The sequence below is a fragment of the Drosophila mojavensis genome, unplaced genomic scaffold (assembly GCF_018153725.1).
Source record: "Drosophila mojavensis isolate 15081-1352.22 unplaced genomic scaffold, ASM1815372v1 contig_74, whole genome shotgun sequence".
In the NCBI taxonomy this organism is placed as follows: domain Eukaryota; kingdom Metazoa; phylum Arthropoda; class Insecta; order Diptera; family Drosophilidae; genus Drosophila; species Drosophila mojavensis.
Window position 1 is genome coordinate 17,402,954 of NW_025318899.1, and position 14,801 is coordinate 17,417,754.

Consider the following 14,801-nt stretch of genomic DNA (forward strand, 5'->3'; position numbering starts at 1 on the left):
GCAGACGAAAAGACCAGACGTCGCTCGAGGCGAACTCACAGTCAAACGGAGCTGAAAGGGACTCACACACACACACACACACACGCTCAAAAGCCCACCAAGAATTAAGTTCTGTAGACTGGAAAATGGACAATTACTGCACAGATCCCATTACAAGTTGACAAGAATCCCAGAAACTCTAGATGCATTCAAAGGAACATAGAGTTGAAGTGAAGAGAGAACGTATAGAGAGATATAGGTGGGAGCTATATAAAGTAGTTTAGCTTAGACATATTTAGGAAAATATTAATAAAATCAGGAAGAGCAGTGGAGAGAAAAAAAGATAAAGAGCAAAGAGAGAGAGAAAGAGAAAGAGAATGAAGAGGAAGCATTGGAATATTACGAAGAACTGTGCAAGATTTGACGAAATATCAAATATTATTTCTGATCAAAATTCGGATTACCTTAGGAAATTATTGACTATGAAAAGTAAGGGTGTAAGGGTATGTAAGAAAAAGGCGTGGCCTCCACCACCTCCTCTTCGATGTAGGATGATGATGCTTGATTAGGATGATGAGCTGAGTCGAGCAGTGCTTCCCTCCGACCGTCAAAACGTCGCGACGGTCTGCCCCAAAAAGTCTCTGAAATATGCGTATTTTATGAACAGATGGATAGAAGGGCGAAGGGACAGATGGATGGAAGGATTAATCCACTAACAGATTCCAGTAATGAATAAAACACTTTTTGTATATTTTCAAGTTTCGATACTTCTTCCCTCTCCAAGAGAAGAAAGAGAAGTGGAATAATTGGAATATGAAGGGGTTCTTCTCACTTTCCGAGAAATCCCAACTGGAGCAGTCGTCCCATTCCAAAGGAAGAAAAATAAGAGTAGAATAATTGCTGCAAATCCCTACTAGATCAATCTTACTTATTTCTTTCTGCATTTTTAAACTAATTTTACATTTTTTGCAAATCAATATCTACATATACATTACTCTCTTTAATGAGAGAGATTTGCTAGCTCTACTACTTCTCCTTGCGATTGGAAAGATTGGCGTCGCGTGTGGCAGAGCTATCATAGTCATCTCTGGCTGTCATTAGATTGCCACAGTAGATGCAGATGAACTTGAGCTCGCGGCAGCAGGGCCTGCAATAGGGCAGGGTGCACTGGTCGCAGATGACGAACTCGTCGTTCTCCACAGCATTGCAGATGAGGCAGCGGCGCTTGCCGCAATCGTAACGCGCCAGCCAGCCAAAGTATTTGGGCGACTTGAGGCGCAGCAGTAGAAATATATTCCTCTTGCCCTGGAGGTGACGCGAGGCCAGGTTCTCCTCGGCGCGCTTGAGCAGCAGATCCCTATTGTAGAGCCGAGAGCGCAGGAACGTGGTGAACAGGTAGAGAATGCGCCTCTTCTCGTGCTTGTAGTAGAAATAGCCGCAGATGGTGCGACGCAGGCCGAGCAGCTTGGCGCTCTCATAGATCAGCAGTATGATGAGTAGGTAAATCAGCAAGAGTTCGATATAAAAGCTCCGCGGTAGCACATGAGCCACCGGCAGGCACTCCTCGTTGCTGAGCGATGTGGAGACGCGCTCGTGTATGTTGAAGTTCCGCATGGTGGTGCGCAGCAGACGAGCCATCAGCCCAGTGCCATTGATCTGAGGGCGATGGGTTAGCGAGTTCAATAAGCGCCCCATCATAATTCCTATTCATATGCATACTCACACGAAAGCGCACCTCGTGCTCGCCCTCCTGCCGATAGATGATCAGCGATCGCTGATGTATTGTCTGCAGCAGACTGACGACCAGATGATCCAGCACAAGGAACACGCCCGCTGTCACCATTTCCAGGGACAAGTGCAGGAAATTGAATATATGGATCGCCTTGCCCTCGCTTCTGCCCAGCCCCTCCACAAACATGGGCTTCTCGTGGCTGCGCAGCGGCAGTACGGATCGTTTCCTTTCCCGCTTGCGACGCTCGTCCACGTGCCTGAAGTAGTCCGTTATGTAAATATTGTCAAACTCCAGGTCGGTGCAGTACAGATATTGGTATCGGATCGACGAATATATGACGATCAGCACGAACAAATACATGAATTTCTCCACCACTCGCATGACGGTCTGAAAGATGCGTTTCTTGTGCTCAAAGTCCTTCATGAACTGCTCCGAGGTCTCCTTGGCGCTCAGGAATTGCTCGGAGGTCGTGATGTTCTGCAGCTGATAGGTGATCTCGATATTGGAGTTATTGTCGTACAGCTCATGCTCGGCCACCAAGAGCTTGACATAAGTCTCGCCAAACTTGGGAGGAACCACCTGGAAATGGATGAGAAAGAAACAATTCAATTCAATTCAAGCTATAGAAATTTCTGGCAGGGAATGCATTCTCACCTTTGAGGCATCGCACACCTTATCTGGATTGCCGAACATGTTGATTTTGCATATGACATCGACTCGGTAGGGCCAGCAGAGGACGCCCACCAGCCAGTCGGGAAAATTGGTGGTGCACTTGCGATAGCCCTGCAGGAATATCTCCTGGCAGACGCGATGTCCACTGCGCAGCTGATGCTTGCAACGGTTTCGCATGTTGCGCAGGAATTTCGCCTGGACGGCAGACGCTTTGGGCACCTGCTTGCTGGAATTGTTGAAAGTGGGCTCGCTGACATTCTTGGCTGCTCTACGCTCCTGCTTGTGGCCAAACTTATCGTCCTCGATATTTGTGTTCTCTACGCCGTATTTGAGATCGTCCAGAATGGTCTGCAATTCCCTGAAATTGACCTGAATCTCGTCCAAGTCCTCCCGCATTGTTTGCAGTGTATTTGTGAAGGGCTTGGCCATCAGATCGAACCGCGTCTTGGTCAGATTGTAGGTGAGCAATGTGGTGCAGGAGAACACGCGAGCCACCTCCTGCGCGTTCTGCACCAGATTGTCAATGGGCCCCGCAATGACAAAGGCAAAGGCCACCGCTCGCAGGTAGCTCTGGCCCGCCTTGCCCAGCAGGCTGACGAACATCAGCAATGTTATCACACGCACATTGCGGCTTAGCATATAGGAGAGTCCGCTCCACAGGATGACCACCCACACTACCATTCGCTCCGGCATCAAACGCTTCAATATCAGGCCCAAGTTGGCATTCATGGCGAAGAGAATCCACAGCAAATAGCCCAAGACGATGCCCACCACGAAGCTGCAAAGATGACGCGTGAGCCGCATCCACCAGGAGTTCAGATCGTCCCGGCCATAGAGCAAACAGTAAACGGGCTTGCCCGCCCAGGCCAAGATCTTTGCAATCAAGTCCGATATGTGAAACATGACTCAAAGCACAAAACAGTTTGATAAACTGATAGAAAAGCCCCAAGTGAAATAATCTGGAAAAAGAGAAAAACAGAAACTCATTTTCCGACAGGGCTAAGGAAAAACTTCTGAAAGAGAGACGCTCGAGCCAGAGTTTCTTAAGCTCACAATGGTCATATTACGGCAAGTGCAAAGGAGACACTTGAAACACAAATAGTTTAAGCTCAAGGTTAAACGGAGGATTAACGCACTGCGTAAAGATGTGGAGAGTGGCGAAAGGTGGCGAGCGGAGGCGAGTGGAGGCGAGTCGAGGCAGCGCATTAAGCTGGCTCAATGGGCGCAGCTGCGTTTAAGGCTCTCAAACTGCCTCACTCTTAACCGTTTTATGGCGCACTCCTCGAGCTGCCACACGCAACACTGGCAATTCCCCAGGCGGACAGACGAAGGGACGGACGGCTGACTCTGCCCGTTGTCATTTAAGAGCAGCAGCAGCAGCAGTCGACGCCGCCCCAAACAGAGACTATAAATGAGTGCAGCTCCCGACTGGGCACTCGTTAAAAATGCCTGATCAGCGTAGCAGACACAGCTCCACACATTCCCAGACCGGGCCGCGGACCAGACACAGCCGAGACCGGCTAGAGCAGAGTCCTTCGCTCGAGCCAATCGAACCTGAACTGAAGCGAACTGAAGCTGCATGTAATCCAATTATAATAGAGCAAGGGAACTTTTGCACCTGCCCGGGCACCTTACAGAGCGGACTCTAAAATAAAAATTGATTACATGCGTGTGCGTGTGTGTGTGTGTGTGCATGTGTGTGTCTTGGCTGCAATGAATAAATTTCGAGCTTGTTTGTTTTGCAGGCGACCGTTTAAAAATTTATGAACTGCAGCGCTGAGCGATCAAAATGCATCAAAATCCGTCAAGCAGCCAAAGAGGGAGAGAGAGAGAGAGAGAGAAAGAAACGCAGCCAGTTCCAGTGGGCAACTCCAAATTGGTGCAGTTGCTCGTCGCGCTTGACGGTGCTACTCGCTGAATATTAAACAGGCAGCAAGGCTGGCAGCTCCCAGTGGCGGCACTTCATCTGCCCAAGTCGTGCTAAAAAATTGATTGATCCTTGAGGTGCAACCAATGGGTGGGGTGGGGGAGGCAGAGAGCGCAGGCATCAGGGGCCTGTGGAGCGATGGCTGCAACTTTGACGACATCATCTCGAGCAAAAGGCAATGGGGCGGGCGTGGCTGTCAACGGCTCAGCACACCAAGGCATACACACAACACATACACGCTTACACACTTAAGCAATTTAAAATTCCAAAAGGGCAATAGTAGCTATGGCACAGTGGGTCGAAAGTGCACATAAATATATTTTTTATAAATTACATTTTTATTTACTTTAAATATGTTTCAAATTAACTCTCCAAGCTTCAGAGTTATCTGCGTTTATTAAATTTTCTATGCATTTTGTACTAATTTGCTTGGAGTATCAGCAGCTCAAATTAAATTAAATAATTAATAATTATAATAATAATTAAATTATTAATAATAGTAAATTTTCTATGCATTTTGTACCACTGTACTTGGCAGATCACCAACTCTAGAATTCATTTTCCTCTTAAATACATTTTGTATGCATTTCGTACCAGTGAGCTTCATAAAGTACAGTTTTCAAGTTCAATTTACTTATATACCTGATTTTGTATTCATTTTGCACCACTGTGCTTAGCACACCACCAGCTCTGTAGTGAATTTTCCATTTTTTATAAATTTTCGATGCATTTCGTACCACTGTGCTTAAAACAATATTAGTTCTTTAGTTCAATTTATTTATATACCTAATTTTCTATCTATATTGCACCACTGTGCTTGGCACACTAGCAGCTCTGTATTGAATTTCCGTTTTCAATCAATTTTCTATGCATTACGTACCACTGTGCTTGAATTAATACTTACTCTAGAGTTCATTTTCTTTCTCATCTAATTGTCCATCCATTTCGCACCACTGTGCTGGACTCACCATTGTTCTGGCCAACTTGTGTTAGCTTTAAATGCATGAAATTGTCAATGCCTTAACTATGCTTTAAGCCTGCTGGCCATAAAATTGCTTTGGCGCAGACAAAAAAGGAGTCGCTGCCAACTAACCAGCCGACCAACCAGCCAGGCAGGCAGGAGCCCTGCTGGCTGGCGAGGGGGCGGAGGCAGGCAGTCAACTCCGCCTCCTCGTTGGTCAGTCAGTCAGTCAGTCAGTCAACTCGAAAAACCGAATGAATGATGAATTGCCTGTCACTTGCAATTTTTGTAGCCAGACAAAACACAGCTACACAGCAATGCCGAGGCTCGTCTTCGTCGCCGGCGTCGCCGTCGTCGTCGTCGTCGATGTCTGCGCTGTTTGGCTTGTTTAAATTGTTCATGTTCCATCTAAGCCGACTACGGCCAAAACCCAACTGGGCCCACTGCACAGGATCCTCTCTGGCCGACCAGCAAACTACATGCAGTATTCCATGTTGACGCGCGGCTGACTGCTGACTGCTTTCATGGAATTTGCGTTCAAAAAGGGCGGCAACATTATTGTCAAACCAAGCGTCAACAGTCTTTATTTGCTTTTTTGTTTGTCTCTTGCTTTTATTATTTTCTTTTTCGGTTTTGGCCAAATATTTTGGTATGATCACAATGGCAAAATTTAATTGGGCGGCAACTGCACAAAATATGAAACATTTTTGGCTGAGATATGACGAAAGAAATACATATTTTGAGTGAAGAATGTTTGTCAACAGGAAACAGAAAGAATGCCGGCCGAAGAGAGAGTGAGAGGCCGAAAGATGTTTTTCAGATGAATCAAGTTTGCTAGTTTGAGAATATGGCGTGAAGAAAGTGCACGCAGATATCAACAAATATATTGTATGCCTGAAAACATATTAATAATATTTATTCTATATTTTTTTATATCTATGTGTATGCATTCCAGTTGGACTCAGATATCAACATATAAAATAAATATTTTATCTATGAATTTCAGTTAAAATTTTGTGATATAAATAAACATAGTCAGGGTATGTATAAATAAATTTTTATAATAATATTTGTAGCTCATAGTTTTTATTTGGGAATTCAAGTAGAAATTTTGTGATAAAAGAAGTTTTTTTTTTTATCAACAAATATATTGTATGTAAAAAAATTTCTTAATAATTATTGTATATTTTGTTTGGACTCAGATATCAACATATAAAATAAATATTTTATTTATAAATTTCAGTTAAAATTTTGTGATGTAAATAAACATAGTCAAGGTGTGTATAAATACATTTTTATAATAATATTTCTTGGTCTTAGTTATTATTTGGGAACTCAAGTAGAAATTTTGTTATATAGGAAACTATACAAACTGCAGAATAGAGCTTGAGAAAATACTATAAGGAATTTTCTGCAAAATAAAATTGTTGACTTTAAAAAACAACTTAATAAAATTGAGCTCATATGTCAACAATACTTTCAATGTATAAATATATTTAAATTAAATTTATTTATATTATTATAATTACTATTATTATTATATTTTTTTAATTGATACATGCATTACTTATTTTATTTTCAGCTACTTATTTTAACATTTTTTTACAGCTTCTTTACTACACATAAATTTCTTAATAAAAACCACATTAATTGTTGCTATCTATGCAGATTATTTATTGGCCTCGCTCCCAGATGCTATTGCCATGTTTTGCCCGGTTTATGGTTGGCTTTAGCTCAGGCCACCTTAAGCCAATTAGCGCCACTAATAAAAAGCAATAAATCAGTCCAAATTAACCAAAGAGACAGCCAAGAGCAAAGTGTACAAATAAATTTGTGCACTGCACTCGGCGCATTTGTCAAGGAATTAACCCTTTGCAAAGGGTTAGAGGAGGAAATAATAAAACGGGAAGAGAGAAAAAACAACAGCTAACCAATATGAAAATGACATTAGCCAAGCGCCAACAGACGGCGGCTAGACCGAGGCCAGACAGCGGCAGGAGACACCAGGCACAGGCATAGCCTGTGCAGCCACAGGAGGAGACAGCGTAGCGGAGTCGCTCGGTTTGGGCCTCTGTCTATGTCCGTGTTGGCTGTCTACACGCAAAACCACTTTTAACTCGTTTACTTTATTTATGGCCATAATTTGTTAAGCAAAAGGTCGAAAACTAAACCGACGACTGCTGACTGCCGACTGCGGAGTGGTGGCCAAAGGGCGCAGCTCGCTCGCTGGGCAAGGTGCGATGCATAATTAAGATAATAAAATATTAATTAAAATTAAGTTCATGCATATGCAAACACAGTGACAGCGATGCCCGAACCTCCAAACGCCAGCCAGCCCAATCCAAGTACAAATATTTGCGTTGATTAGAATGAAGGTACGATAATACGAGCCCAGCGCCGACGTTGATAGCCTCGTTATTGGCACTGACGAGACTCGCCTTAATTAATTAATTAAAAATGCACAGAGCACAGTTTTTCTCTGCTTTTATTATTATGTTTTTATTTTGTGTTCTTCCGTTTTTTTTATGCAAATTATTTGGCTACCTTTACACATAACAGCAACTTCGTACACCTGCCCGCCCCCATAATGAGCCAGGCGGTAAATGAGTTGAGCAGACCCAAAGGGTTTAGCTGGAATATGTGCGGCAACCAAAAGCCATGAGGGACAACAGACGTTTATAAATGTCAATCAGAGATGGGATTTACTCTAAGGAACAAGAGGCATATTGAAATTATCATCATATATTATATATGATTGGGAAACAAATTAACCAGTTAATTAAAAATATTATTTTAATTTTAATTTTATTTTTACCATACATATATCTGAAATAAATTAAAAAAAAAAAAAATAATAATAATAAATATATATACTTAAGTAAGCGAGGTTTATAATGAATACCATCTTGTACATATGAGAATCACAGAGAAAGGACTAGGTACAATTATTGCAGACATATGCAAAGTCGAGCTATTATGACTATTTGATTCCTCTTACATTATTTTTACGCATTCACAGACTCCATCTCCTTGGTTAGAGCATTTCGATATTGGCATAGAAAAAGGTCAGCAGCTGAGCTATTTTATTTCACAATATTTAATTTATTTGTGAGATGTGCTCCGTCGTCTAATGGATGTTCGCTGTTTGCCTTCAGCTTAGGGGCGTATTCCGAAAAAAATAAGAAAAAGTCTAACCGCAAAGCGCGAAATGTGATACATTGTGGTTTTTTAGAGTTGACGTCTCTCTATCTCTCTTTCTCTCTCCATCTCTCTCTTTGACGGCTCATAATTAATTTGGACTTTGGATATTTATAGATAATATTTGAGTTGTTGTGCGACGCTTAATCATTTTACCTGTCGCATATGTGGGCATCTAATTGGTGAATATGGTATTTATTTTTTTTCCAGGCCCCGCGGCAATTTGAACGTCAATCGAGCTGTGAGTGAAAGCGAAAGCCGGTCACACTTCCCGTAGCTGTTCTCCCACAGAGACACGCAAAAGAATTGAGCCGAACCCATTAGAGTGAATACCTGAACAGAGAGCACAGCCACAGTCACAGTCACTACCACAGTCACAGTCATAGTCACTGTCACAGTCACAGTCAGTGCCATGATTGATGATCGCCCGCGTCCAATTCAGCTCCGAGCTTTGTGTTTGTGCTGCATTAATTAACTAATTTAGTTTGGTATTTTATTTCTCTGTTCTCTCGTCCACAAATGTTTTCTAAATTTATGCACACAAATTTCTATTTGATATAAATTTTATTTCTGTTGTTTTTGTTTTTGTGATGTTTTGTTTTTCTTTCTTTTTTTTGCAGTAATTATTTACATGCATAGCCGCCAGCTAGGGGCGCATGTCACGCCTTATCGCCAGCTTTCACTCTTCTCCCCCATATGTATTTGGGGTCACTTCCGAGCGCATTGTCATAATTCACGCTTGACACAATCGTTGCGTGATTCGGACATTGCATTTGATGGACTTTGGATGAATTTGGACAGTTGAAACCACAGACTGTTATGCACGCAATTGCCGATGACAATAAATTTGTCTGTTTTGGGCATTAAATGTTAACGAATTTTCAAAAATTCTCCATATTCACATCTATTTGCATTGCTAATGATCCAGCTGCAGTTCTGAATTTTCAAATATTATGCTAATCGAAATAATGAATTACGATTCTTAGCCAATGCAGCTATCGCAATCATAAATTGGCTGATTGCGATATATGCGAGATTGACAAATTCGGATTTAGAGTAGAGTTTCTCATTGTGAATTGGCAAAAGTTCTAAGGGTAATACAATTTATCGATGAAATGGCTTTTTTTTGAATATCCTCAACATAATTTACATAACATTTTTTTATTTAATATCAAAAGGTTCAATTGGTTATATAAAATCAATAAATTTTCTGTAAATATATTTGTGAAAAATTCCATTGAAAGTCTTGTTCTTTAAACTTAAAGTCTGAAACTCTAAAAGTTCAACACTTTGCCATACATCACGCTCAAAGATCAATTACCCATAGCCGGAGCCGTAGCCATAGCCAGACGCTGGCTAACCGCTAGCTCATCCGATAGCCGTTAGACATACCGCAAGCAGCTACTGTGCACGACACCTTCCCCAGTTGCCACGTATTTATAACCGCGTCGTATATCATATGGCTCGAAGCATGACTAGATTGCAGCGAGAGCAGAAGATGCTGCTGGCAATGACAATCAACATTTGAGCTCGCAGGGAATTGCTGCTGCTGCTGCGTCGTGCTCGTATTTCAATAATAACTCTCAACTCTTGACTCACATTTCATAATTCATTTTCAATAGACTCTCACTTTTTTTTCATATACTTATATGTATTTTTTATTTTATTTTTTCGCTTAGCACATTAACATTGGAAAACCATTAAGTGCTGCCACGACTGATTCGAATATGTTGAGGGCAAATAGGTGGAGCATCTGATGCTGCGGCCCCACAGGCATAAATATTGTGTTAACCACAGTTGAAAGTTGTAATTTATTACAAATTAAAATAAATCAAAATGAAATGGCAAAAACCACAACAAAATATGGACAATATATGTATCTATATAAATAAATAAAGAAAATCGAAAGATACATACATATGTGAGGCAGTAGCAGCAGCAGCAGGTATAAGGGGTCACCAAACAAATGTCTCTATCAATTGGGGGGAGAGGAATAAAATACAAAATAAAAAAAAAAATAAAAAACATTTGTATACCGTAATAAAAATGATAAACGTTAATTTTTTATCTGCCACTCGAGAGGAAATTGTAGCTGGAAATGATTTGTCAAAGTTGAAAGCCGATACCAGAGTGCTCACAAATATATGCATCGGCACCGGAAGAGAAATTCCAAATAAATTAAATTATATCAATTCAAATTGAAAATTTTTCCATATGTATAAAAGTTGCTCCCCAATTTCCAAATTTCCAATTTCCATTGAGCTAAAGTCGAGTTTTTCTCTCTGTTTTTTATTCGGTTTCTCTCGAGTGCATTTGAAGCAGCGCACATTTAATCTAATATCTGTTTCAACAACCTGAGAGCCAGTCAGCAGTCGTATAAAATCGCATAATCCATATAGCTCTACACACGCACACACACTTCAAAATAAATCGTGAACGAAAATCAAAACTATTTACTGATGCATGAACATATTTTTTATAAGCACTCTCAGAATTTACCGCTGCGATCGATGCTCTGGAACGGGGGATTAGATGGAGCTTAGAGTGATGCATTCAAGTCATAAATGTGATGAAACCCTAAACCGACTGACTCTCTATGAGCTCTTCATATGTAAAAAAAAAAAAAAAAAAACTGTGGCAGCAAGACCTAAATTAAATTAAGCTAATTTACTCAAGTTTGATATGAGAGCAAAATGTCAGCGAAACAAATTGAGCCACAAGCTGAGAAGTGCGCCTCTCTATGTGATTTTCATATATGTTATTTAAGTAAAGCTGTTGATCTAAATTAAGTCTGAGGTAATTTATGTATTAAATGTAACGAAACCCATAAACTACAAACACTGTGCGCCTCTCTATGCACTTCTCAAATACTCCATCTTGATCCAAACCAAATTTGAGGCAATTAACTTATGTTTTCCCCAAAAAAAAAACAAAACACATATAAATCTCCATGCTCGCCACACGCTATCAAAATCAATCTGTGAGCATTATGAGCCACATTCCAATGCCCATATTTAACTGAAATTCAATAGCCAGCAAAAAGAAAACAAAACATTAACAGCAGAGTGCAGGAAATGCAAAAGGTGCTGCCACACCACCAACTGGGCCAAGCTGTGCTCCGTTCCGGGCTTATCAATGGAGTTGTTTACATTTTTATGCTCCAAACAAAGTCCACGCTTGAATAGCAACGCAATAAAAATCCCAGCTAGAATAAAATTTCAACACTTAAAACAAGTATACAAAATATTTGATGCCATAAATACCAGAGAGAACGCTTTCATCCGCTGGACAGCATTTATGATGCGCGCTGTGGAAGATGATGTCTCGGCATCATTTCGAACACTGCGTTTCCAACTGTCAAATGTCACTCGCCGTTCAATATCGTTTATCAAGCGTTTTATCGCTGATTTCTCATAAACTTTTGGCCAGTGCGCAGCACACACAGGAGGGCCCGAGCACATTAATCATGACCAGCTCATGACCCTGCTGTGCATTTGATGGCCGCTGCACACCTTCCCAGCGAGCCCAGCTCGTCGGGCGCTGCATTAAAACTTTTGGAGTCAGCAGTTGCCGAAATAAAGCAAAGCCGGAACGGGACTCGACTGCTGCCAAATGCGCAACAACCGCAGACTAATTAAATTAATTGAGGTGATTTTTGTCGCCCAACTCTCTGCCCGGAGCTATGCCATTTATAAAGTGTGCCCGATTCGGCCAACCGAAAATTCTGAATAGGTCTGGTGCCATACCCTAGCTGAGCACTTTAAAGTTGGAAATATTTTAAAGTTAGTCAAATATTTCTGGTTACGAAATCCCAATATTTTTACAGGGTATACTCCCATATATCCACTGGTTTTTTCTCCTTGCATTTTCCGCTTGAGGCTGGAGGTTTTTTGCCGCGGTTCTGGGCAATGGCCATATCCGTAAATGCTCAGCGCGTATAATCCATCGAAATTAATGACTGGTCATATTTTTTAACCAGATATGCTTCTTGTTTTTGCCGCTTGATTGAATGGTTATTCATATTTGCACAGATACGGCTGCGGCCTGCTGTTGCTGCGTTACGCAAAGCCTCTCTTTACGACCCATGCGGATTCATTATGGTGGGAGCAATTTTTATGCATCCACTTTTGTTCCCTTTAAGGATACGTATAGCGGCATATTTTATAGTTCGGGTTAAAAACAAATATTTAACGAATGCAATCAGAGAGCTTTTGGGTTACGTTACAAAGAGAAAGCCTACAGCCAAATAATTTAAATGAATATAGCTGAATATATTCCTATTTATGAATTTGTAATAATTAATTAATAATTACAAATATTTAGAAATTCGAAAATAATTATGTAAGTGAAATAAAGGTTTGCTGGCCAAAAAAAAAAAAAATAAATAAATAAAAAGAATTAAAAAAAAATAAAATAAATAACATAGAAAATCCTTAGCTCAGTTGAAAAGCAATAACTAATATCTGTTATAAAAATATTTGTATAAAAGTTTTAGTGTGATTTCTATTCAAATGTTAAAGGGAAATATGTAAACAACATATATATATATATATTTTTTTAAATTTATATATGTAATAAAATTTGTATATATATTCATTGTAATCCTAAGCTAATTTAAGCTAAACATTCAACAAATTTGTGAAATTGCTTGACTAATGCTCAATCAATTGTTGCAGCGGCGCTTATGCTAAATTATCCATAATTTACCTTTGTAATAAACGCATTTGGTAATCGAGGTGCGCTGCGCTGAATGTTTTGTGGCAAGTGCTGGAGTGTCAACAGCATTCGATTAATAAATAATGCAATTGAATGAATGGCTGGCAATTGCTGAGTTGCATGCCGCAGCCAACATGGCGCAACATATTTTCCAGACAACACAACAGCAACAGCAACAACAACAACGACAGCAATGACAACAGCAACTGAATTGTGAATACTGAAAATGTTTAGTTTTAGCGCCGCAGGTGGTCAACAGACAGCGGCTAAAAGGCGCACAGCACACGGCAATTCTCTTCTACTCCTCTTTTTTTTTTTCGTTTTGCTCTGTCCCGTGTGCTGCAGGATAATGACAGGCCAACAACAGCAACAACAACTACAGGATGAGCTGGAGCAACGAGCATCGAAGCATGGACATTGCGCCCGATTGTCAATTGTTGTTGTCAATTACGTGAACAAAACATGCACACGGGCGCTGCATGAATGGCGAACAGGAGCCGGCGCTATTGCTGCTGCCATGGCTGCTGCTGCTGCTGCTGCTGCTGCTGTGGCTGTGGCTGTGGCTACTCCAACTGCCGTTGACCACAACAACGAACCAAAAATTTGTACCCAAAATCATCATGTCAATTGCCAGGCAACAGGCCGGAACCAGCTAAACAAATGCAAAGCGGTTGCCAGAACAAAGAGCTGCGCTTTCCACGGGAGTCTTAGAGATGAGCGAGGGCATAGAGTAGAGTCACGAAAGTAAGTTGAGCTTGGAGATTATATGCATATGTGAATATAAAGTTAATTTAAGAAACGTGTAACTCAGGAGCATAATAGATTAGCTAACATATAAGTCTATAAATAGAGGATAATTATGAGACCTTAGAGGAAGTATTATTATTAAGATTATGAAATTATATATATGAAATAATATATATGAAATGATCGAGTAAAATTGAGTTAATATTTGTATATTCGAGTTCATATACAATACAAACTCGTGTCTGTTGATAGATATAGTAGTTCATCTTGTTCTATATTGGTCAAAGAATTGATCGATAATAATGAAAGAAAAACAACTTCAGCAAAGCTTGAAAAAAGTGAAAAGGAGCATATATACATAAATATACAGCTATATACATAATGCGAACAGATTCTGTAAAACTGAGAAACATTTCAAAAAAATGAAAACTGATGAAGCAAAGCTTGAGGGAAAAAATCGAAAATATCAGCTAACAATTAGAACTTAACAGATCCAGTGAAGTTGAGGAAGAGTATAGAAAATCAACTGAGAAAAACTTTGGAGCAAGGCAAGATATCAATAAATCCAACAAAGTAGAAGATGGTAAATTGATATTCTACAGCTGAGCATCTAGATCAGATACCAACTAACCTATTAATAAATAAAGCAAAGTTAAGGAATAATAAAATATGCTAGCTAAGATATTAATCAACTACTCTAAACTAAAGCTGTGTTGAAATATTGGGTAACAATGGGCTCACTAAGTTGATAGATATTGAAGAAGGTAGGGCAAATTCATCAGGCAAAGCAAATAAGTTCGAATGCAGAAATATGATTATAGAAAAGTTAGAGAAGTAAGGCAGATCAGCTAAAATATTGTTGAATGCAG

General features: G+C 40.3%; 1 protein-coding gene across 1 annotated transcript; it reads right to left on the minus strand.

Annotated features, from left to right (window-relative positions):
- Positions 1-876: 876 nt before the first annotated feature.
- On the minus strand, positions 877-3,327 carry LOC6582858 (protein sneaky). The gene is made up of 3 exons (XM_002008507.4): positions 2,366-3,327; positions 1,703-2,290; positions 877-1,635 (listed from the first exon to the last, which is right to left on the minus strand). Exons 1-3 carry the CDS (start codon positions 3,284-3,286, stop codon positions 1,006-1,008), a joined length of 2,139 nt encoding a protein of 712 aa, XP_002008543.3. The 5' UTR covers positions 3,287-3,327; the 3' UTR covers positions 877-1,005.
- Between the last annotated feature and the right edge of the window lie 11,474 nt (positions 3,328-14,801).